The sequence below is a fragment of the Apodemus sylvaticus genome, chromosome 10 (assembly GCF_947179515.1).
Source record: "Apodemus sylvaticus chromosome 10, mApoSyl1.1, whole genome shotgun sequence".
NCBI lineage: Eukaryota > Metazoa > Chordata > Mammalia > Rodentia > Muridae > Apodemus > Apodemus sylvaticus.
This window is the reverse complement of record NC_067481.1, coordinates 6,925,081-6,948,819: the sequence shown is the minus strand read 5'-3', so window position 1 is coordinate 6,948,819 and position 23,739 is coordinate 6,925,081. Positions and strand designations below refer to the sequence as shown.

Here is a 23,739-nt window from a genome sequence, read left to right as displayed (position 1 = left end):
TTTGTCTGTCCTGGTTTTGTTTTTTTGAGATCTCCCACAGAACCTGGAGCTGAACTGGCCAATTCAGCCAAGACCAGCAGCAAAACAGCAAGCCTCAGGAATCCTGTCCACTTGGCCAGAGCTGGGCCTGCAGGATCACACCACCATGCTTGGCTTCCTAGGTGATTGCTGGGGACAGAATGCCAAGACCTCTTCGTGACTGCCCAGCAAACACCTCACCAACGGACTTGACTCACCTCAGCAACTCCAGGGATAAAACTTAGGTAGATAGGCAACCAAAAAACATTATACCAATTTTTTATACTTTTTTTAAGTTTTTTTTTTCCTCTCTCTCTTTGAAAGCTTGGATGTCCTCGAACTCACTGTGTAGACCAGGCTAGACTCCAAGTTCAGATCCATCTCCTCTGCTTTCTAAGTGCTGGGATTAGAGGTGTGTATCACCACACCTGGCCACTTCCTTTTTTTTTGGTTTTTTTTTTTTTTGAGTACTTTAGTTTTATTTTTTGATTTTTGTATGCGCGTGTATCTGTGTGTGTTTTGTGCACATGAGTATAGGTACCTTCAAAGGCCAAAAATACTCTTCTGATGACCTGAAGCTAGAGTTATAGGGGGATGTGGGGGCTGGAAACCCATATTTGGTTCTCTGAAAGAGCAATATGTGCTCTTGACTGATGAGCTATCACTTCAGCTTCCCAAACAGCAATGTTTAGGCCAATGTTCATTGGTTGGATACAGATGGTGACATATACAAGTGACCCCTGTACTTGGGAGGTAGGGCCATGAGGCCTGCTACAACTTTAAGTCTAGCCTGGGCTTCTTAGAAGAACTTTTTCTTAAAACAGAAAGGAATGGTCACTTCACAAAGAAAAAAAAAAAGGAATTTTGGCAAGATGGTTCAGTGGGTAACAGCACTTTCTGCCAAACCTGACAACCTGAGTTAGATCCCCAAATCCAGATGCTAGGAGAGAAATGACCCCAAAAGCTGCCCTTGGACATCACATATGCAAATGTGGCACATACATGTCCCCCGCCCCCAAATAAAAAACAAGCTGGCAAGGTGGCGGTGCCTGGTTTGTTTTTGGTTTTTGGTTTTGTTTTGTTTTTCAAGACAGGGTTTCTCTGTATAGCCCTGGCTGTCCTGGAACTCACTTTGTAGACCAGGTTGGCCTTGAACTCACAAATCTACTTGCCTCTGCCTCCCAAATCCTGGGATTAAAGGCGTGTGCCATCACTGCTTGGTGATGCCTGTTTTTAAATTCCAGCACTTGGGAGGCAGAGATAGGAGGATCTCACAGTTTAAGGCCATCCTGGTCTACAAAGTGAGTTCCAGGACAGCCAGGGCTATACAGAGAAACCCTGAATCAGAAAAACAAAAAACATCAACAACAACAAAATCAAAACAGAGGAAGTATAGAGAGATGGTCTGTATTTGTATTTAAGAGTGCCTGTTGCTGTAGAGGAGGGCCTGGGTTTGGTTTCAGTGCCCATAACCATCTGTTACTCCACTTCTGGGGAATTTGACATTTGCTTAGGATCTGGGAAGGCACCAGGCACACACATAGTACGCATGTAGGCAAAATACTCATACACATAGAATAATGTAAATCTAAAACTAAGCAAAAATGGGGCTGGGGATCAAACAATCTACCTGGCTGTGGACTGCATAATGTAATCCACAGATTACAGAGGTGCAAAGGGTGATCAAGAATTCAAGGTCCCCTTTAGTCCCAGCACTGGGGAGGAAGAAATAGCTGGATCTCGGTGAGTTCAAGGCCAGCCTTTTCTACACAGTGAGTTCCAGGATTGCTAAGGTTATGTAGAAAGACCCTGGATCTTTTTCTTGCTTTCTATCATCCATCCATCTATCTATCAGTTTTTCTTTATTTTTTTATTTTTTATTTATTTATTTTTTTTGATTTGGTGTTTTCAAGACAGGGTTTCTCTGTATAGCCCTGGCTGTCCTGGAACTCACTCTGTAGACCAGGCTGGCCTCGAACTCAGAAATCCGCCTGCCTCTGCCTCCCAGGGTGCTGGGATTACAGGCGTGCGCCACCACCGCCTGGCCTTTTGGTTTTTTTAAAATATTTATTTATTATATGTAAGTACACTGTAGCTGTCTTCAGACACACCAGAAGAGGGCGTCAGATCTCATTACAGATGGTTGTGAGCCACCATGTGGGCACTGGGATTTGAACTCAGGTCCTTAGGAAAAGCAGTCAGTGCTCTTACCCGCTCAGCCATCCCTCCAGCCCCTATTTTTGTTTTTTTAAAGATTAATCTTTGGGCTGGAGAGATGGCTCAGTGGTTAAGAGCACCGACTGCTCTTCCAAAGGTCCTGAGTTCAAATCCCAGCAACCACATGGTGGCTCACAACCATCCATAATGAGATCTGACTCCCTCTTCTGGATGGAGTGTCTGAAGACAGCTACAGTGTACTCACATATAATAAATAAATTAATTAATTAAAAATATTTCCTTTAAAAAAAGATTTATTTTTTATTACATGTAAGTACACTGTTGATGTCTTCAGACACACCAGAAGAGGGCGTCAGATCTCATTATGGATGGTTGGATGTATGGATGGTGGCTCACAACCATCTGCAATGAAATTTGATGCCCTCCTCTGGTGTGTCTGAAGAGAGGTGAACTCACATACATAAAATAAATAAATCTTTAAAATAATTGTTGGGAAGTGGTGGCACACACACCTTTAGTCCTAGCACTCAGGAGGTCAATGGATGTAGCTCTCTGAGTTTGAGACAGCCTGGTCTACAGAGTGAGTTCCTGGACAGCCAAAACTACACAGGGAAACTATGTTTGGAAAAACCAAAACCAAATCTACGTTTTTTTACATATTAGTGTTTGCCTGCATGTATGTGTAACATGGAGTCCTACAGAGCCTATTGATTGCTTGAAACTAGAGTTACAGCCTGGTGAGCCCCTCAGCCCCAGCCTGGTAATTGATTGTGCATCATCCACAAAAGTAGCAAGAGCTTCTGAGTCTCCAGCCATTTGTGTATTTATTTTCAAGTGTGAGTAGATGCCAGCCTCACTTACAAAGGTGCTCCACGTCAGTGAGAGAACATGTATCAAGCGAATAAGTCAGAGACATGGGGCAAGGCAGTGGTGGCACATGCCTTTAATCCCAGCACGTGGGAGTCAGGGGCAGGTGGATTTCCGAGTTCGAGGCCAGCCTGGTCTCCAGAGTGAGTTCCAGGACAGCCAGGGCTACACAGAGAAACCCTGTCTTGAAAAAACAAAAACAAAACAAACAAACAAACAAAAAACCCCAAACAACAACAACATCAAAAACAGAAACCCTGTCTCGAAAAACCAAAAACCCAAAACCAAACAAAACAAAACAAAAGACAGAGACATGGACAGAGTAGGACTGTAATGTCCTCCTCTGTCCTCTGCACTGGTATTAATAAGTACATGGCTACCAGTACCTGTATACACACACACACACACACACACACACACACACATACATATATATACTTCTCCCCCTAGACCCCCCCCACCCATGCACAAAAAACAAAAGTAGATCCTATCTGCAAAAGAAATGCTTGGCAGGCTGAGACAGGAGGACAGGTTAAGTCTGAACTAGTCTGGGTTGCATAGTGAGGGCTGGGCTAATAATGACTGTTGTCTTACCATCTTTTAATACAAATTATGCTACCAGCATCATAGGTACCTTTTCTCAAGGAAACAGGGTCTGTGATGTAGCTCAGGCTAGCCTTGAACCCATCATCCTTCTGCCTCAGAGATCTAAATGCTGGGACTATAAACATGAGCCACCAAACTCAGCTAATCAGTACTTTTACTTGGAAAAATATTAGTTGTTATGTTTTTCTCCTTAAAAAATATTGTTGGTAGGCTGGAGAGATGGCTCAGAGGTTAAGAGCACTGACTGGCCGGGCGGGTGGTGGCATATGCCTGTAATCCCAGCACTCTGGGAGGCAGAGACAGGTGGATTTCTGAGTTTGAGGCCAGCCTAAGGTCCTGAGTTCAATTCCCAACAACCACATGGTGGCTCACAACCATCTGTAATGGGATCCAATGCCCTCTGCTGGTGTGTCCAAGGACAGCAACAGTGTACTCACATATATAAAATAAACAAAATTCTAATAAATAAATAAATAAATAAATAAATAAATAAATAAATATTGTCACTGGGGAGTGGTAGCACGGGACTTTAATCCCAGCACTTCAGAGGCAGAGGCACTCAGACCTCTTACTTTGAGGCCAGCCTGGTCTACAGACTAAGTTCCCAGAAAGCCAAAGCTTCAAAGAGAAACCCTGTCTTGAAAAACTAAAACCTAAAAGAAACAAAACCAAAAAACCCCCCAAACCCCCAAAATTGTCAAGTATGGTATCTGGTGTCACCTTTAATTCCAGCACTAGGGTGGCCAAGGCAGTCTGATATCTGTGATCTCTGTGACCAGGCCAGCCTGGTCTACAGAGTGAGCTTCTGTCTCAAAAACAAACCAAAAGATATGAGTAATTATTTTTACTTCTTAATATACTGTTGATGTTAGTGGTTATAATGCTGCTATGAAACTCTGGGGAAAGGCAGCAAGATCCAGTTGAATGCGGTAGATTCTATGTGCTGTTTAACTGTACAATAAATTTAATTTTAAAAAATTATTTTTTTGTATGTATACTGGTGTTTTGCTTGCAGGCATATCTGCATGTCTGTGTACTGCTGTGTGCCTGGTTCCACAGAGGCCAGAAGAGGGTATCAGACTGCCTGGCCTGTTTCACATGTTAGTGAGTGCTGTGAATTGATCCAGGTTTGGGGAAGAACAGCATATGCTTATAACCACTGAGCCAACACGACAGCCCCCTAAATTACTGATTTCAACGATTAGGATTTGGATAAAAATTTGACAAAAAAGATTTTTCTTTATTTCCTTAATAGCTTGTAGGAGTTTGGTTTTTGAGGCTGGGTCTCACTTAGCTCTGATGTGAGCTCTACCTTGCTACATAGCCAAGGCTGGTTCTGAAACTCCCCATTTTTCAGTCTCTACTCCCCAAGTGCTGCAACTTCTGGTTTAGGCCACCATGCCCTACTTCCAAGTCATTATACCCACCAATTTAAGGTAGAGGTAGTTCAGAATAATCCTAAAGCAAGAAAAGTTGCCAGTCCATAAAAGGTTGCCGAAGTCCCGTTGTTTTGGGGTGTCAAGTGTCCGCGACTAATTCCAAAATAAGCGCGTTATACTGGTTGGAGTTCGGAAAAGGGACTGAGAATGTCCTAATAACATAGACCAGGAGGGAGGGATCACAACTACCGCTAAGAGATAAAATAGGATTACAGAGGTGGAGTGGCTCTGCAAAGCCAATAGATGCGCCAGCACGCTTCTGCGCATGCGCACACCCTCCCAGCCACCGCCTCTCCCGCCATCTCCGGGGGCCTTCCTCATGCCTAGTGTGGCACTGTCTGTGTGGCCGCCTGATCTAGTGGGAACATTCCGTGAAGACCGGTTGCTCCTGATGACGTTTTTGTGATTTGTTGTTTAGGTTACGATGGTAGGACACGTGTTAAAAGCTTCAGAGAGCTGTGTTTGGCTGAGACCAAGGGAACTGTTGGGTTGAAGTGTGCAGGCGCTGCGGAGGCCGCCCCGGAGGGGTCCTCTTCGGCAGCTGGCTGTGAGCGGGAGGCCTGAGCGGAGAGCAGCGGCAGCGCGGCGGGGTCCCTGCCGCTGGGACACAGCACTATGGAGGAGCTCGACTGCGAGCCCGCAGTAACTGTAAGGGCCCCCGGAGAGGCTTGGTTTATTGTACTGTGAGGATTACGTTTCTTTGGTCACTTCGGGCTTGCCTCCCTACATGCGGGACGCATGCTTTTTCCATGGACACTGTTGCCAGCATCCGGAATGTCAGAGTAACTGGGGACTCGGTTAGGGCGACCTAGGTGGTCCCTGGTCCTGTGAATACTGGCCGGGTCGCGGAGGCCCCACGGCATCATCCCTTGTTTTTATAACCTTTCTGCTTCTCTAGTTGTCCGCCTTGGGCGTTAGAATGAGGTTCGTGTAAGCCCCACATGGTCGCTCCAAGCGACCTTTCCCTGAACTGCTGTCCTAGTCCGATGCTTAATAAGTGCACAATTTATTCTCACGGAGACTACAGACTACCTGTTTCTGTCGCTTTGTAGTCTATTCGCTTGCACATAGGAAATATATTTTAAGTGTGTGTATATGTTTGGATATGTGCACAGCATCATTGGGTACTACCTAGGCTGCACGCCTGGTCTGTGGTGTCCCCAGTTACACTTGGAAGTTGAATGAACAGAAAACCCTTGGTAGGGCTAACTGCTCCTGTGCCTTATGTTTTACTAGTGGATTCCAGGTGTGAATTCCAAGAAGAAGCAAATGTGTTTTGACTGGGGCCCTGGGGAGATGCTTCTGTGTGAAACTTCCTTCAACAAAACTGGTAGGCATTTCTTGTTCGCTTTTGTTCTGGCACATTTGTTGACTCTCTGGGGCAGGGAACTAAACTTATTTGGCAACATTTTTATTTTTGAAACTTTGTTTCTTTTTTGTTATTTTGAGACAAGTTGCTCCTATATAGTCCTAGTGGGCTTGTGTTTGTGCAACTTTTGTGGAGGTTTGTTTTTTGTTTTTGTTTTTGGCTTTTTCAAGACAGGGTTTCTCTGTGTAGCCCTGGCTGTCCTGGAACTCACTCTGTAGACCAGGCTGGCCTCGAACTCAGAAATCCACCTGCCTCTGCCTCCCAGAGTGCTGGGATTACAGTCGTGTGCCACCATCACCCGGCACTTTTGTGGAGGTTTGACTTCTACATTTTCCTGGTTTTCCAGAGTGCTGGGATTTGAGGTGTGAGGCACAACACTTGACATTGAGTAGTTTTTTTGGTTTTATAGTCTGTGTATGGGTATTTTGTCTACATGCATATCTATTCACCACTCTGTGCTTGGTGCTTCAAAGTTCAAATGAGATCACTGGATTCTAAGAACTAGAAGTCTATATTTACATGAGCTGCCATGTGGGATTTGGGGAGTAGAACCTAGGTCCTCTGGAAGAGCTAGCTGCCTGTGTACTTCTTGTTTGTTTGTTTGTTGTTTTTCGAGACAGGGTTTCTCTGTGTAGCCCTGGCTGTCCTGGAACTCACTCTGTAGACAAGGCTGGCCTTGAACACAGAGATCCACCTGCCTCTGCCTCCCAAGTGCTGGGATTAAAGGCGTGCGCCACCACTGCCCAGCTGGTTTTGGTCTTTTGAGATGGTTTCTCTGTGTAGCCTGGCAGTCCTGTTACTGGGTTTAGACCAAGCTGACTTTGAACTCAGAAATTACTTGCCCTTTCTTCCTGAGTTTTAGGATTAAAGTCATGACAGTGGACTTAGTTACCAAACCATGTAACTATAATTAACCTTTAGAAATGAGCCATATGGCCCAGCTATGGTGACGCACACCTTTTAATCCCAGCACTCAGGAGATGGAGGCAGGTGGATCTGTGAGTTCAAGGCCTGCCTGATCTACAGAATGAGTTCTAGGTCAGCCAGGGCTACACAGAGAGACCTTGTTTTGAGAAAACAAAAACAAAAAACCAAAAAGAAATGAGTTGAACTGTGTTCCTGCCTCAGTGGAAGGCAAACTCTTGGCTTTAGGCAATGCTTGCAATCCTAGATTTTTCCTGTGCAGAATAGTTGACTGAGGATAGAGAGGGCCTGGCTGCCTGGAATATGTTGCCAGACCCATTCTCAAAAGCCAGGGACATAGGATATCAGTGGCTCAGTGATAAACTTGTTTAGCATGGGCAGCATCCTTAGTTAGGTCATCAGTATCAGCAAAAAAGAAGAATCTGTTGTGTTGCCTGCTTGTATTGGAATCTCAGCCTACCCCACCAGAGGAAAAAAAAAATCTTTTTTTGTTTCAGTGTAAACCTGGCTTGCTGGCCTACTGTGTGCACTAGTATTTCCTTGAATTTTAGCCCTCCTGTCTTGTTCTTCCACCTGCCGACTCTGAAGACATGTGTCCCCATGCACAGCTAGTTTTTGCAATTAAGAAATTACAAATGCTGGGATGTTTTCTCTTTTGGGGGACATGATAGATGTTAAGTCATTCTTGTCCTGTTTTGTTACAGACAAATCGGAGAAGGCACCGAGCTGCCCCTTTATCTACATCGTACGGAAAGATGTGGATGTTTACTCTCAAATTCTGAGAAAACTCTTCAATGAATCCCATGGAATCTTTGTTGGCCTGCAGAAAATTGAGGAAGAACTGTCCGGGAAATCCAGGAAAGCTCAGTAAGTGGTAGACACTGAAGCCCTGAGGGGTATCCTCGTGAGTGTTGAGCGCCTTGGGATTCCCCTTCTTCCCAGGATGCAGTTGTGGATCATGTAAATGCTGTTGGAAGACTCACTGGCTTGATATATCAACCTTCATTTTTGGATTCCGACTTCATCTTTATGTGTCCCCTGAGCATCACCACCCACCAAAATGCAAATAATGTAGATAATGCGAAAGGAAGGCTTGTCCAGAGAAGCCCTGGAATTCGATCTCATTCTTGGAAGAGTTAAAGAGGCTCAGAGATCCTTAAGAGCTAGCAGTCAGCATAGTGAGTTCCAGGCCACCCAGCGCTGCGGAAGCCAGACCCTGTCTCTAGATGAAAGAAAAATGTAGAGGGGTCAGCAGACAACGCAAATGAAAACAGAATTGCTTCTTAAGCTTGTGTGTTTGACAAGGAATCGGGATTTGGTTTTTTTTTTTTTTTTTGCTTCCTTCTGAGGTGGCTCAGATGCCATTGAGTGCTCGGCTGCTGGGCCATGTTCTGGGCCAGCCCTATAGGAGGCTAGGGTTTGTTCCCTTTCCTGTTTGTTTATTTATTCATGTGTGTGTATGTGTGTGTGTGTGTGTGTGTCCGTCCATCCGTTTGTCCTTTGCCTGACTCAGTAAGTAGAATGAGGGTGAAGCTGGGTTTCATACACCTGGCATGCACTCTGCTGACTCATGGCTTAGGCTGTGTGCACACTCATACATGTGCATTCTTGTTTGGGTCTCGGGAGCATCCAGCGCAGGGCTCTGTGGAGCAGGCATGCTTGCAGTTTAGCAAAAACTGATGCAGAAGCTGTGGAGGCGTGGCGCGCACTGCCTTTCTGCCCTTGGCTTGCTCAGTCTCCTTTCTTCCAGCAACCAGGACCACCAGCTAGGGGCAGCACCTTCCATATCTATTATCAATTGAGAAAATATGCCACAGGTGTAATTACAGCAGCTAGTGCTTTTAACCTGAGCCATCTTTGCAGCCCAGACTTTTTATTTTTAACTGTGCATGTGCATATTAGTGCAGGTACCTGTGGAAATCAGAAGATGGCATTGGACTTCTTGGAACCAGAGTTACAACCAGGTGTGAGCCTTCTGATACGGGGGCTGGGACCTGAACTCTGGTCCTTTCCAGCAGTAGTATGCACTTTTTTTATTTTTAATTTTTTTCCTGAGACAGGGTTTCTCTGTGTAGCCCTGGCTGTCCTGGAACTTACTCTGTAGACCAGGCTGGCCTTGAACTCAGAAATCCCGCCTGCCTTTGCCTCCCAGCGTGCTGGGATTATAGGCGTGGGCCACCACTGCCCAGCTCCAGTAGTATGCACTCTTAAAACCATGGTGGCAAATCTCCAGCCATTTGTTTGTTTGTGTGGTGTGGTGTGTCCACATGAGTTTATATGTTTGTGTGGTGTGGTGTGTCCACATGAGTTATATGTTGTGGAGGCCAGATCACTTCAGATCTCCTGGAATTGGTTTTGTAGATTGAGCCACCCGATGTGGGGGGAACTAAATCTGCTCGTTTCCGCAAGAGCAGTCTGGCCCTCTCCTCTCTTTTGATTCCTGTCTTTCTGGCATCAAGATACAGTCCCATGTCATCTTGTATGTCATTTCATTTTTTTGTAGATTGGTTCGAGTGAGTAAAAATTACCGGTCAGTCATTCGGGCTTGTATGGAAGAAATGCACCAGGTTGCAAGTAAGGATCTTGTGTCTATTCGAAGTGCATTATCTGGTGTTATTTTCTCCAGAGGCCTTTAAGGAGGCCACTGTGCAGTTCATAATAGGGCTTTGTTTTGATGTGGGATACATGAGCGATTCACGTGAAAATGGGTGGGTGGTAAGAGAAGCGGAGGCAGAAGCCATGGGGGCTGCTGGGGGCCGAGGAGATTGCATACCATCAGTTCATGTTGATTGACTTACAGTGTTTGTATTCTGCTAGTTGCTGCTAAAGATCCAGCCAGTGGCCGGCAGTTCAGCAGCCAGGTAAGAGGTAGCTGCTTTGTCTTGGCAGCATCGTGCCTTTTTGTGTCCTCAGTGCCTAGGGTGGCTTTGTGGTCCCTGTTGCAGGAGTGCTCTCCTTTCCAGGTAGATCAGCAGTTCTTTGGGATGGCAAGTGTGGCTTTGAAAGCGTTGGTCTCCCCTTCAAGGTTCCCCATGGGAACATAGGATCTACTTGATAAATACTGGGTTTTCATTTCCTGTGGAAAAGATGAGGTCCTGCTGGGCGTTGGTGGCACACCTCTGGGATCCCAGCACTTGGGAGGCAGAGGCAGGTGGATTTCTGAGTTTGAGGCCAGCTCCAACTCAGAAAAAACAAACAAACAAACAAGACAGGGTTTCTTTGTATAGCCCTGGCTGTCCTGGAACTCACTCTGTAGACTAGGCTGGCCTCGAACTCAGAAATCCACCTGCCTCTTCCTCCCAAGCACTGGGATTAAAGGCGTGCATCACTACCGCCTGGTGAGAAACCCTGTCTTGAAAAACCAAAAAAAATAGGTGAGGTCCTAATACGTGGTGTTTGTGAGTTGTCACGTGAGACGGAGAACCGAGCTTTTAGGACTACTGCTTAGTCTCATCAACTCAACATTTTTGCCAAGCTACAAGTAGTTATAATTCAGCAGGACTAGAAGGTGGCATCTAGGACTCTTTCCTCAGTGGGATCCCAGTGCTTTTTCTAACTAATGAACAGGGAAAATCCGCAAATACGCTGTCTCTGATTGACACAGTGAGCTTTTCCCTTCAAACGGGGTGGTTCTGAAGGAGGGGGTAGGGGATGCTCATCTTCCTAAAGGCAGGGCCCAGCTCTTCCTCATCTTAGGTGGGAGCATGTCATCAAGCGCTGCCCTTTCAGCTTTGCAGTGCGTGGTCTTGGTTCCAGTATGTAGGTGTGCTAAGTGTACACTGTCGCTGAGCTGTACCCTCAGCCAATGTGTCTTTTTTAAAACGTTTTGTGTGTATGTGTATACAAGTGTGCCTGTGCATACATATGGAGGACAGAAGAGGGTGCTGAATGTCCGCTCTCACTCTCTGCTCATTCTCTTTTTCCTTGACCCTAGGGCTTGTGGCCCTGCTGGACGCCAGCAAGCCGTGGTGACACTCCTTTCTCTGTTCCCTTTGTAGCGGAAGCCTCGGATGTGCTCAGGTTCCCAGCTTGTGTGCACAGCAGATTCTATTAACTGGAGCCCTCTCCTGCTGTCTGGGGTTTTTGAGACAGGGTCTCACTCTGTAGCCCAAGCTGGCCATGGTCTTGTGTTGATCTGTTTGCTGTTGACCGAATGCTGGGTTTACAGTAGGAACTGCCATACCTGACCCTGGTCTTTGATTTTTTTTTCCTTTTTTAGATTTAATTTTTATTTTTTTGTGTATGGGTGTTTTGCCTGCATGTCTGTGCATTGTATGTGTACTGTTCTTGCAGAGGCCAGGAGCAGGTGTCTGACCCTCTGGAACATGAGTAATGTTAGGAGTAATGTTAGCTACCATTTGGGTGTTGGAAATCAAACCAAGGTCTTTCGCCAGAGCAGCCAGTGCTCTTCACTGCTGAGATCTTCTTCAGCATCTGCACTCAGCCTTCAATAAATAGCCTGTTCCTGAGTTTCAGTCCTCGGCATATGGACCCACTGACCCACCGACCCACTGACCCACCGACCGACCCACTGGCCCAGCCAGCCTGCCTGCCTGAGATAGATGAGATAGGCTCTCATACAGTTCAGGTTGGCCTAAAAGCCCTGATCCCCTACATTCCAAGTGCTGGGATTATAGGCCAGGCAGGCACAGAGCCCTCGGTACCCCTGCCTAGGTCTCCTGGGTATCAGGTTTCCGGGTGTCCGGGCTTTTTTTGTTTTTATTATTGAGAAACTTTCTCAAAATTTTCTTTTCACTCAAATAAGATGCCTTCTTAATCTATAGTCCGTCAAGTGTATCAGCGTATTATGCTAGTTTGCTTTTCTAGTTCACATTACAATAAAATCATCAATGTTAGAAGTGGGAAATCCTGCAGGTTTTCATCTCCCTTTCTAAAATCCTCTCCTGGGCTGCCTGGTGGGGATCCTGCTGTAAGAGTGACTCAGGGCATGCGGCTCAGGCTCTCCAGCCTTTCTTAGCTTTGCATGCACCATTCAGTAATATGTCCAGTTAAAACTGGTCTTCATTTCTTCCTTAGGTCTCTATTTTGTCAGCCATGGAGCTCATTTGGAACCTGTGTGAGATTCTTTTTATCGAAGTAGCACCAGGTAACCCAATTTGTTTGTTTCATATAGCCTCAGTTAGCCAAGGCCAACTTGTCATAGCATCACAGGGTCCCCATCATCCTCTGTCCTTCCTAGTTGCAGGGAATAAACCTCTCTCCAGTCAGGTCTTCTGCTCTAGATTCACATCAGTGCCTCTGCTTTGGGTGGAGTGGAAGGACCGTGCTGCCGATGAAGCCCGGCTCTTTTGTGTGACACGAGTCTCTCCTCAGCTGGCCCTCTCCTCCTCCATCTTCTTGACTGGGTCCGACTGCACGTGTGCGAAGTGGACACTTTGTCGGCAGATGTCCTGGGCAGTGACAACCCAAGCAAGCATGAAAGTTTCTGGAACTTGGTGAGTTCGCATGGACCATGGCCGCCTTTGCTCTGCCGTGCGCTCTGCGTGCTGCGGACAGCGGACTGACTGCGAGGATCCCCGCCCCAGCCTTGGCTCAGCTCTCTGAGGTTATGATTGTGGAGTAGACTTTGCGTCTTTCCTTCTCTGCTCCAGAGCAGTTCAAAACTAATTTAGCATGGAGAGGTGGTTAGCTTGCCATCGGAAAAGGAGGTTTGTTTGTAGCTCTGAGGAAGACAAGGCATGAAGGTGCTAAGTAGTTGATGGGCTGAGGTGGGTGGGGCGCACATGAGCACAGGTGGTCTGAGGTAGGAGAATGCCCCACGGCAACAGGTACCAACCTGTGCTCAAGGCCCCCAGAGGATTTGCATATCAGATACTTACATTGCTATTCATAATAGTAGCAACGGAATAATTCCATGGCTGGAAGTTACCACGACATGAGCTGAGGGTCTGGGCATTAGGAAGGTTGAGGCGCAGTGACAGGGGCTTGAGCTGGTACTGTAGTGAATGCCTACAGAGCATCTGGGAGACCAAGGTCTCCAGCACCACAAGAAGAGGAAATATCCTTTTGTTGCTTTGCTGGCTTATTTTGTTGATTTTATTTATGAATTTTAATTCAGGGTTTCTTTATGTAGGCTTGTCTGTCCTACCAGGCTGGCTCAGAGCCCACAGAGATCCACCTTCTTTTGTCTCCTAACTGCTGGGATTAAAGGTGTGCCCACCACTGCTCCATTTTTCCCCCCTTCAGACAGGATGTCTCTGTGTAGCCCTGGCTGTCCTGGAGCTGTTTTGGTGTACTTTTTGAGACAAGTCTAGCTCTATAGCCCTACTGGCCTGGAGCTCATTTCTTTCTTTTTTTTTTTTTTTTCATCTCCCTGCCCCCTGGAGCTCATTTCTAAACTAGGCTGGCTTCCTCCTGAATGCTGGATTATATATGTGCATACTGTGCTTAGCTTTCTTTTTAATCTTGAGACAGGGCCTTGGTATATAGATCTTTGTTACATTGTATTTTCTAAGGCAGTATCAGGAGACTCTTTCAAAACATAAAATGGTCAGGGGGACTGGAATCTAAAGATTAATCAGCTTCGGGTAATGGTGACACTCCCCTTTAATCCTAGAAGTCAGGAGGCAGGTGCAGGTGGATCTCTTAGTTCAAGGCCAACCTGGTCTAAAGAGGGATTCCAGGACAGCCAGGGCAACACAGAGAAACCCTGTGGCCACTCATTTATATGAGTACATTGTAGCTGTCTTCAGATACACCAGAAGAGGGCATCAGATCTTATTACAGATGGTTGTGAGCCACCATGTGGTTGCTGGGATTTGAACTCAGAACCTTTGGAAGATCAGTCAGTGCCCTCAACTGCTGAGCCACCTCTCCAGCCCCCCCCCCTTTTTTTTTTTTTGAGACAGAGCTTTTCCATGTAGCGCTGGCTATCCTAGAACTTGTTCTGTAGACCATCATAGCCTCAAAGTCAGATCTGCCTGCTTCTGCCTCCTGAGTCCCAAGATTAAAGGCAAGCACCACCTTCTCCTTTCCCTCTCATCCTCTTTTGAAGCCCTTCTTCCTGACATGTTTCCCTCCTGCTTTCCAGTCTTTGTGTCTGCCCCACTGATTTTCATTAGGGCTGCTTGCAGAAGTGGGTAGGGGGTTCTTTTCCAGAGTATGGTCAACTTAGCAGTGGCTCTAAAACTGAGGAAAGTGACCTGCTTTATGTCTGGGTTTAGTGTGGACATGTGTCTTAAAATTTTTTTCTATGTTTTCCATATATGATTTGTAAAGATTTTCTTGTTTCCCCCTCCCTCCCTCAGACAGGGTTTCTCTGTGTTGCCCTGGTTGTCTTGTAACTCACTCTGTTGACCAGGGCTGGCCTCAAACTCAGAAATCTGCCTGCCTCTGCCTCCCAAATGCCGGGATTAAAGTTGTGTGCTACCACCACCGCCCGGCATTTTCACGTTTTCTTGCTGATAACACTTGACACTAATTTGAGATACTTCAACCATCCTAGAAGGCCTTCTTTTTTGTTGTTTTGTTTGTTTGTTTCTCTGTTTTTGTTTTTGAAGATAGGGTTTTTCTGTGTAATCCTGGCTGTCCTGCTCTGGAGACCAGACTGGCCTCAAACTCACAGAGATCTACCTGCCTCTGTCTTCTTGGTGCTGGGATTTTTTTTTTTTTTTTTTTTTTTTTTTTTTTGAGACAGGGTTTCTCTGTGTAGCCCTGGCTGTCCTGGAACTCACTCTGTAGACCAGGCTGTCCTCGAACTCAGAGATCTGCCTGCCTCTGCCTCCCAAGTGCTGGAATTAAAGGCGTGTGCCACCACTGCCCAGCTAGTGCTGGGATTTAAAGGCATGTACCACTACTGCCTAGCTTTTTTTTTTTTTAATGATTTTTTTTTAAATGTATATAAGTACACCATTGCTCTCTTCAGATGCACCAGAAGAGGGCATCAGACCCCACTGCAGATGGTGTGAGCCATCATGCAGTTGCTGGGAATTGAACTCAGGACCTCTGGAAGAGCAGTCAGAGCTTTTAATTATTGAGCCATCTCTCCAGCCTACCACTGCCCAGCTTTAATCAGTATTTCTATTGCTGTGATAAACACCATGACCAAAGCAAGTTTGGGAGGAAATTACTTATTTGGTTTATATTTCAACATAGTTGTTTTTTTTTTTTTTGTTTGTTTGTTTGTTTGGTTGGTTGGTTTTGGTTTTTCGAGACAGGGTTTCTGTGTAGCCCCAGCTGTCTTAGAACTCTCTCTGTAGACCAGGCTGGCCGAACTCAGAGATCGCCTGCCCATGCCTCCCAAGTACTGGGATTAAAGGCGTGCGCCACCACTGCCTGGCCAGCCTGATCTTATTGAGACATTTTTTTTTAGTTGAGGTTTCTGCCTCTAATTGACTATAGGCTGTAATGAGCATACATAAACCAGCCAGTGTAGGGGGGTAGTTCTTGCTGACTTAGGGTCAAGGCAGCCTGGAGAAGTCAGCACTTCAGTGCCGAGCCTTCTGCTGAAGCTCCTGGTCCCACATCTCTTTTGCAGGTGACTGTTTTGGTGCTTCAGGGCCGGCTCGATGAGGCACGGCAAATGCTGTCCAAAGAAGCTGATGCTAACCCCTCTTCTGCAGGCATGTGCCGCGTCCTTGGGGATCTGATGAGGACAATGCCCATTCTCAGCGTATGTGGGAGCTGCCTTGCCTACCTGGTATTGGGAGGTGAGGATCAGGGAGCATGTGGGTCTGAGCAGCTGAGAGCCTCACAGCCAGCCTCTCCCCTAGCCTGGCAATACTCAGACACTGACAGAGTTGGAGCTGAAGTGGCAACACTGGCGTGAGGAGTGTGACCGACACTTGCAAGACAACACATTTGCAGCCAGCCCCCGTCTGGAGTCTCTCTGCAAGGTGATCAGGGCTGGGGACCTGCCTAGGGACCCTGGCGTTCCAGGCCTCAAGGAGCTGGCTTCTCCTTGGAGAGGGCTGTTAAAGTCACTTGGCTGTGAAAGAGGGAGTTTTGCACTTCCCGAATTGAGACTCGTGCCACGGATGAGTCAGAGGAGATCTTGCCTGTGAGGACAGAGCTCAGAGAAGGTCTCTCTTCAGATCATGCTGGGGGACGAGGCCGCCTTGTTGGAGCAGAAGGAGCTTCTGAGCAACTGGTACCATTTCTTAGTGACGAGGCTTCTGTATTCTAACCCCACAGTGAAACCCATTGACCTGCACTTCTATGCCCAGGTGAGTGACGGTGCGTGTGGACTTCTCATTGCGGCCTCATGCCACAGAAAGGTTCTCTTACTTCAGTCCTTTGCGAAGGAACTCCTCTATAGACTCCCCACTCAGCAGTCTGGCCCTTCCCTTCCCCTCAAGTCTCTGCTTCAATCTTGGACACTGACTAGGTATCCCCTTTACCACAGTCCAGCCTAGACATGTTTCTTGGAGGTGAGAGCAGTCCAGAACCACTGGACAACATTTTGATGGCAGCCTTTGAGTTCGACATTCACCAGGTGATCAAGGAGTGCAGGTAAGACACCCCTCGTTTTAACTTGGACAAGGTCTCTCTATGTACCTCTGACTGTCCTGGGCCTTTCTATGTAGAGCAGCTGAGCTCTAGATCTACTTGCTTCTGTCTTCTGTGTTGGGAGTAAAGGCGTGCACACCACACTGGCTCAGTCATTACACACTGCAGCCACCACTCACTGCCACATGGCTTCTTCTCCTTACAGTCCCTTTCACTTTCCTTCCTGGCTTTGTTACTTTTTATATATTGTGTAGGGCTTGTTTTTACATTAGTGTGTACTCTATGTGTCTGTGGTGGTTAGTGTGCATTGCGAGTGTGTGTGCTCTGTATGTCTGTGGTGGTTAGTGTGCATTGTGAGTGTGTGTGCTCTGTGTGTCTGGTGGTTAGTGTGCATTGTGAGTGTGTGTGCTCTGTATGTCTGTGGTGGTTAGTGTGCATTGTGAGTGTGTGTGCTCTGTGTGTCTGTGGTGGTTAGTGCGCATTGTGTGTGTGTGTGTGCTCTGTGTCTGTGGTGGTTAGTGCGCATTTTGTGTGTGCTCTGTGTGTCTGGTGGTTAGTGCCCATTGTGTGTGTGTGTGCTCTGTGTGTCTTGTGGTTAGTGTGCATTGTGAGTGTGTGTGCTCTGTGTGTCTTGTGGTTAGTGTGCATTGTGAGTGTGTGTGCTCTGTGTGTCTGTGGTGGTTAGTGTGCATTGTGTGTGCTCTGTGTGTCTGTGGTGGTTAGTGTGCATTGTGTGTGCTCTGTGTGTCTGTGGTGATTAGTGTGCATTGTGAGTGTGTGTGCTCTGTGTGTCTGTGGTGGTTAGTGCCCATTGTGTGTGTGTGCTCTGTGTGTCTGTGGTGGTTAGTGTGCATTGTGAGTGTGTGTGCTCTGTGTGTCTGTGGTGGTTAGTGCCCACTGTGTGTATATGCTCTGTGTGTCTGTTGTGTTTAAAATGCATTGTGAAAGCCTCAGCTTCATTGCCTTAACGTTGAATTGAGCCCGAAGCTTGCTGTGTCTCCTTGGCTACCAGGCACAAGGATCTACTTTGTCCATTCCTCAGTGCCCTGTCAGAGGCATCCACAGCTCCCCTGGCTGATTTTCTGGTGCGGTCCCTCATGCTTGCAGAGCAAGCAAGCATCCTTATGCGCCTGCCATCTCCCCATCCTGATGTATGTTTTTGGGCTAGCTTGGTACTACTGACTGTGTAGCCTAGGTGGGCCTTGAAATTTTAGAAAAATCTCCAGGGATTACAGACAGCAGCACCTGCCTGCCTTTTCACCTCCATTGCTGTAGGTCTGCTGGTTCGTACTTATTGTTGAATAGAAACTTGTTTTCTTACCGTTCTAGAGGCTGTAAGTTTAAAGTGAAGGTTGGGAGATGCATTTTTCTTTTGTGCCCTGCTTTAGTGATTTCCCATTGTTGGTTTTGTGAGACAGTCTCTTGTCATCGCTTAGCTGTAAAGGCGTTCATTGTGTAGCTAGGCAGGCCAACAGTGCTGCCCAGACCAGCCTTCCTAGTGCTAGGATTGTGATTACATGAGTGTGTCTGAGCCAGAGGGGAGGGGTGCCCTGTCTCAGTTGGTGGAAAGGGACACAGTGGGGACACAGCCTATTAAGCTCCTTTGTAAACTTACTGCATTTTATTTGTGAGGGGGAATCATCTCCTTCTAAAGGCCTGCCTATTACTGCCCTCATAGCCACAATTAGGACTACCCAGGACTCCTGCCTGACTGTATGCAAACAGATCATGGCTTCTGAAGAGTTGGGGATTCACTGGAGTGTGAGAGCCTTAGTTATACTTGTTTCCACTTCGGGGATATTCAAACCAGCATTGTAGGAAATGACGTTGTAGGGAAGAGCCAGGCTTGGCAGCTCATGTGTATAATAATCCTACCACCTTCGAGGCTGAGGAGTGAACGATCAGGAGCTCAAAGGCCAGCCTCTACTACATCAAAAGTCCAAGGATAGCCTGGGCTGTGTGAGGCACTTATCTTAAAGAAAAGAAAATGTATAAAGGGCTCAATGAGATATTGAGCAGGTAAAAGGTATTTGACGCCCAGCCTGAAAAGTTTGGTTATGGTGAAACACGTGGTGGAAAGAAAGAGATGACTGCAGAAGATTGTCCTTTGTGTGGCTCTTGGTGTGCCCTTGCACTCAGACACACGGATAAATGTCCAGAACATCCAGGAGTAGTGAATGTACTAGCAGGCACCTAGGGGCATGCTTCACTCTGCGGAGAGTGTGTCCCAACAGTTTAGTTTTAGCGAGGTGGGCTGTCAGGCTGGTAGCACTGGGATCGGCAGCTCTCTTGACACAATGGGAGTGTGTTCCCATTGCAGTGAACCTTAACTGAAGTAGGGAATGTCCAAGAGAACAAATCAAAAGTAAGGCTTGGGGGAGGGGAGGAAGAAAAGAAAAACAAAAGCAAGCCTTCCTGGCTGATGGAGTTTATCTCTTTGGGAAGTGAGACAGGAGGATTGGAAGTTCAGGTTCAGCCCTGGCTACACAGTGAGTTTGATTCCTGAGTTACATGAAACCCTGCCTCAGAAAACCAAAACTTTGCTTGGTGAGGTAGCACATGCCTTCAGTCCTAGCACTAGGGAAGCAGAGGCAGGGATCGCTGGGAATTCTGGGACAGGACAGGGCAGGGCAGGGCAGGACAGGACTACATAGTCTCAAACAAATGGGGAATCTTCCAAGAGTCTGTATATGTGGTACTAAAGCTTCTGGCTGTTTGTATTATATTGAGAGTTGTATTGCAGCCTGCTGAGAGCAGAGGCCGGTGGGGGTAGCAGCAGATAGCCGGTCTTACTGCTGTGTTCCCTGACGGGATTTGTTCCTGTTGATCTGGGCACAGGAAGGATTTCCCTCCTGCCACCATGTGAGGTTTTTGAGGGGCTGTCATTGTAGTTCAGGCACATAATTATGGTTAGCCTTGAACTCATCTTCCTGCTTCCCCTCCCCCCCTTTTTTCCACCAGAGTTGAGGACCGAACCCAGGGCCTTGCACTTGCTAGGCAATCACTCTACTAGCAAGTGTTCTACCACTGAGCTAAATCCCCAACCCCATGCCTCCTTTCTTGGAATCAGGATGACATGTGTGCCACACTTGGCTTTTTTGTTTTAATTGTGTGTGTGTGTGTGTGTTCATGTCCTTTAGTTGCCAGTAGAGATCCAAGAACACCTCCTGAGAGTTGGTTCTATGATCTGGGTTCTGGCATCAAACTCAGGTCATCATGGTTGCCATCAGGTCCCTTTTCCCTCAGCATCTGTTCAACCTTCTAGTCTCCTAAAAGCGTAGGATGTGTGGGTTTCCTGCTCATCTCAGTCATGTGATGTTGACTTCTTTCCTTCCCCTGACCTTTGCCTTGGTGTCTGGATTTACAGCATTGCCCTAAGCAACTGGTGGTTCGTAGCTCACCTCACAGACCTTTTGGATCACTGCAGACTTCTCCAGTCGCACAATCTCTAGTAAGTTGGCCAGATGCACTGACCCTTTCTTACATCACCAGGCTTTCTAGGGGGGCAGCCAGTAGGGCAGGAGCTGGTAGATTGTAGGATCCACAAAGTTGTTCTTTTTTTCCCCCCAGCTTTGGTTCTAATATGAGAGAATTCCTCCTGCTGGAGTATGCCTCAGGACTGTTTGCTCATCACAGGTAGGAAGGCCCCACAAACGGCCTTGACCTCGTGGTGCCAGGAAGCTTCACTGGTCTCCGCTGGTTCTGAGGGCTCAGGAGGATGAGCATCAGGTGGCAGTGCCCAGAGCCATAGGGCTGCCCGGGGAAGCCTCTCAATGTCTTCATTCCTTCCACCTTAGCCTGTGGCAGCTGGGTGTGGATTACTTTGACTACTGCCCGGAGCTAGGCCGAGTTTCCTTGGAGCTGCACATTGAGCGGATTCCTCTCAACACGGAGCAGAAAGCCTTGAAGGTGCTGAGGATTTGTGAGCAGCGGCAGATGACTGAACAAGGTGACAAGACACTTCCCCAGCCTGTCTCCTGGGCTGTCAGGGCATCCCTAGGCTGAGCAGTGCTTACTCTTGAGACAGCTTACTGCTGTACTCTGGAGAGACAGTGTGGAATACATGCCAAGACATTAGGGAGGGACAAAGGAAGAGCTGGAGTTGTCCTTTAAAACAGAAATCAGGCCCTTCGACTTTTAGCTTCTCAGAGCCTGTGACCAGAGCTGAGTCCTATGTAGGTGGGAGGTTGCTACCAGCAAAGCCTGGATCAGTGGGGAAGCTTGGCATGAACACCCAGCAAAAGGAATGGTGTGGGCAGCTTTGTACTACTGCTGAATGAGAATCACTTGCACACTTCAACCATTCTTATAAGCTTATGGTGTTCAAGAGTTGAAAAAAGGAAGATGTGATTTTTGTGGTCTCAGGACAGATAATGGTAGGACTATTCATGTGGAGGAAAACCAAGAACTTTTTGGCCACCCAAAGACAAACACTCAGAAAACCAGTCTAGTGAGTGGATCATCTGCAGTATAAGAAAGAAAAGACAATAAACTAGTTTCTGGTTTACTCACTTAGCTGTATATTGAATACTGTAGATTGTAGTGAGGTTGTAGGCAGGCCAAGCCTGTCCCTACAAGGCTTTTCACAGGAGGGATTATAAGGTAGGTGTAAGCCTTTGCCTTTTGTCTCTTTTCCTGCAAAGTTCGAAGCATCTGTAAGATCTTGGCCATGAAGGCTGTTCGCAATAATCGCCTGGGCTCTGCCCTCTCTTGGAGCATCCGTGCCAAAGATGCTGCCTTTGCCACACTTGTATCAGACAGGTAGGTGAAGCTTTGTGGTTGGCTAGATCATGAGGAGGGCCTAGTATTGCTGTTCTAACCTTTGGATTGGGCCCTGCAGATTCCTCCGGGATTACTGTGAGAGAGGCTGCTTTTCTGACTTGGATCTCATTGACAACCTGGGGCCAGCCATGATGCTCAGCGATCGACTGACATTTCTGGGTGAGTCTCGACATTCTTTCCCCTAGGTAAACCAGAGTGGTCGCTGGGGAGATGGAAGACAGCTAGCCTCTGCATGCCTTAGCCTTTGCATAGTTTGGTAGCATATTTCCAAATAGTTCCAAAATTAGGGAAAGAAATAGCATGAGAAAATGACACATTATATATATATACATTTTTCATACTCATTTCATTTTGAAGACAGGGTCACACCATGTACCTCTGGCTGTCCTGGAGATCCCTATGTGGACCAGGCTAGCCTCTCACACAGAGAAGTCTTTTTGCCTTACCTCCCCAGGCTAGGATTATGGGCCTGAAGATATTTTGGTATGGTTTCCATGTCCCATTGTGCTTCCACCAGAGATTTCTTTGTTGTGTGAGCTGGCAATTCACTGCAGGAAGAGATTAATGTCTCCCTCTACCGCATGTATATCACCAGGATTCATGGAGTATTTTAATCTTCTGTTTTGTGTATTGGCGTTCACCTCATATAGGCCTGGTGTTTGCAGAATCCAGAAGAGGGTCCAATCGACTGGAGCTAGTCAGTTGTGAGCTGGCATGTGGGTGTTGGGCATTGAATTCATGTCTTCATTCAAGAATAGTACAATTAATAGAGCCATCGTGGAACACTTTTACTGATCTCTTACAGTCTGTTGCACTGATATTTCCCCAGATTTGGTGCTCAAAAGATCTTTGAATCCTACATTTCAATTAGTTGTGAACTTGAGACTGTTCTAGAAACATTTCCAGGTATATGGAGTTCTCCTAGTTTAAAGCCAGGATAGCTTTTCTAAGTATCAGGTAAGTATAGAGGAATTTTGAGGTGAACTCACACCCCTCAACAGGAAAGTACCGGGAGTTCCACAGACTGTACGGGGAGAAGCGCTTTGGTGACGCTGCTTCTCTTCTGCTGTCCCTCATGACCTCTCAGATTGCGCCTCGTTCTTTCTGGATGACTCTGCTCACAGACGCCCTTCCTCTTTTGGAACAGAAACAGGTAAGACCTCATCACATCCAACCCTGTCAGTCCTGTGCCTTTGGTGGCTCCCCCAGCTGCCTCCTAAACAGTACTGTGTGTACATGCGTATAAGGCTCAGGCGCCAAGCCTGTGTTCTTTCAACAGCAGCTGGAAGTATTGAGCCTCACTAGAGGGATGGAGGTGACTCTAGGAGCACACTAGCATCCTAGTGCTCACTATGCGAATATTTCTTCCCAAAGGCTTTGGACCCATGCCTAGACTTAACCCAGGCTCTGCTATGGAGCACCTGAGTGAAGCCGCCTCTTTCCCCTAGGTGATTTTCTCAGCAGAGCAGACATATGAGCTGATGCGATGCCTTGAAGATTTGGCCTCTGGGAGACCAGAGTGTGGAGAACCCGATGCCCAGCGACTGCAGGTCATTTGAACTGCTGGGGAGACGTTTCTGTGAAGTGGGAAAGGGTTTCAGTCTCAGGATTTCCTTTAGTTAGCGTCTTTATGACCTTGTGTGTCTGTTAGCTACTCACCTGTTCTGTAGGAGCAAGGCAACCCACTGCAGGGCGTCCCACCGCAGAGCCACTCAGTAGGCTAGACTGGCCTCAGTCTGAACCTGTAACCATGGGTTCAGACTGCTGTGTTCTGGAATGCTGCTTGTTGCCCCTCAACACTGCTTTTCTATTTTTTAGGATGATGACATAGAGACAACCAAGGTGGAGATGCTGAGACTGGCTCTTGCCCGGAATCTTGCTCGGGCAATTATAAGGGAAGGCTCACTGGAGGGTTCCTGAGAGAAGCCGAGGACAGTTGCAATATACTAACTTTGTATGGCAATGTAAATAGGTTTTAAAAGAATAAATTGTTTTGCAAATATAAGACCAGTTATTAATCCGACCAAGGAGGTTTTTAAATTGTCTATCCCGAGCCTGACATGGCAGAACGGACACATTTGCTTTGAG

At 47.0% G+C, this 23,739-nt stretch overlaps 1 protein-coding gene across 1 annotated transcript; it reads left to right on the top strand.

Moving 5' to 3' along the window:
* The first annotated feature begins 5,461 nt into the window (after nt 1-5,461).
* Nup85 (nucleoporin 85) lies at nt 5,462-23,656 on the top strand. Its single transcript, XM_052195085.1, has 19 exons — nt 5,462-5,756; nt 6,345-6,438; nt 8,106-8,268; nt 9,905-9,975; nt 10,219-10,262; nt 12,439-12,508; nt 12,736-12,857; nt 15,899-16,033; nt 16,134-16,256; nt 16,455-16,586; nt 16,766-16,872; nt 20,237-20,320; nt 20,440-20,505; nt 20,667-20,818; nt 21,513-21,630; nt 21,710-21,810; nt 22,653-22,804; nt 23,100-23,201; nt 23,470-23,656. The coding sequence occupies exons 1-19, from the start codon at nt 5,724-5,726 to the stop codon at nt 23,569-23,571; spliced, it is 1,971 nt and encodes a 656-aa protein (XP_052051045.1). The 5' UTR covers nt 5,462-5,723; the 3' UTR covers nt 23,572-23,656.
* The last annotated feature ends 83 nt before the right edge of the window (nt 23,657-23,739 follow it).

What these genes read in the sequence shown, in the direction of transcription:
- Nup85 (XM_052195085.1), top strand. Translation starts at nt 5,724, where the DNA reads ATGGAGGAGCTCGACTGCGAGCCCGCAGTAACT. An exon ending in ACTGCGAGCCCGCAGTAACT is followed by an intron (nt 5,757 to 6,344) that starts GTAAGGGCCCCC and finishes ATGTTTTACTAG; the next exon opens with TGGATTCCAGGTGTGAATTC. An exon ending in CTCCAGTCGCACAATCTCTA is followed by an intron (nt 20,321 to 20,439) that starts GTAAGTTGGCCA and finishes TTTTCCCCCCAG; the next exon opens with CTTTGGTTCTAATATGAGAG.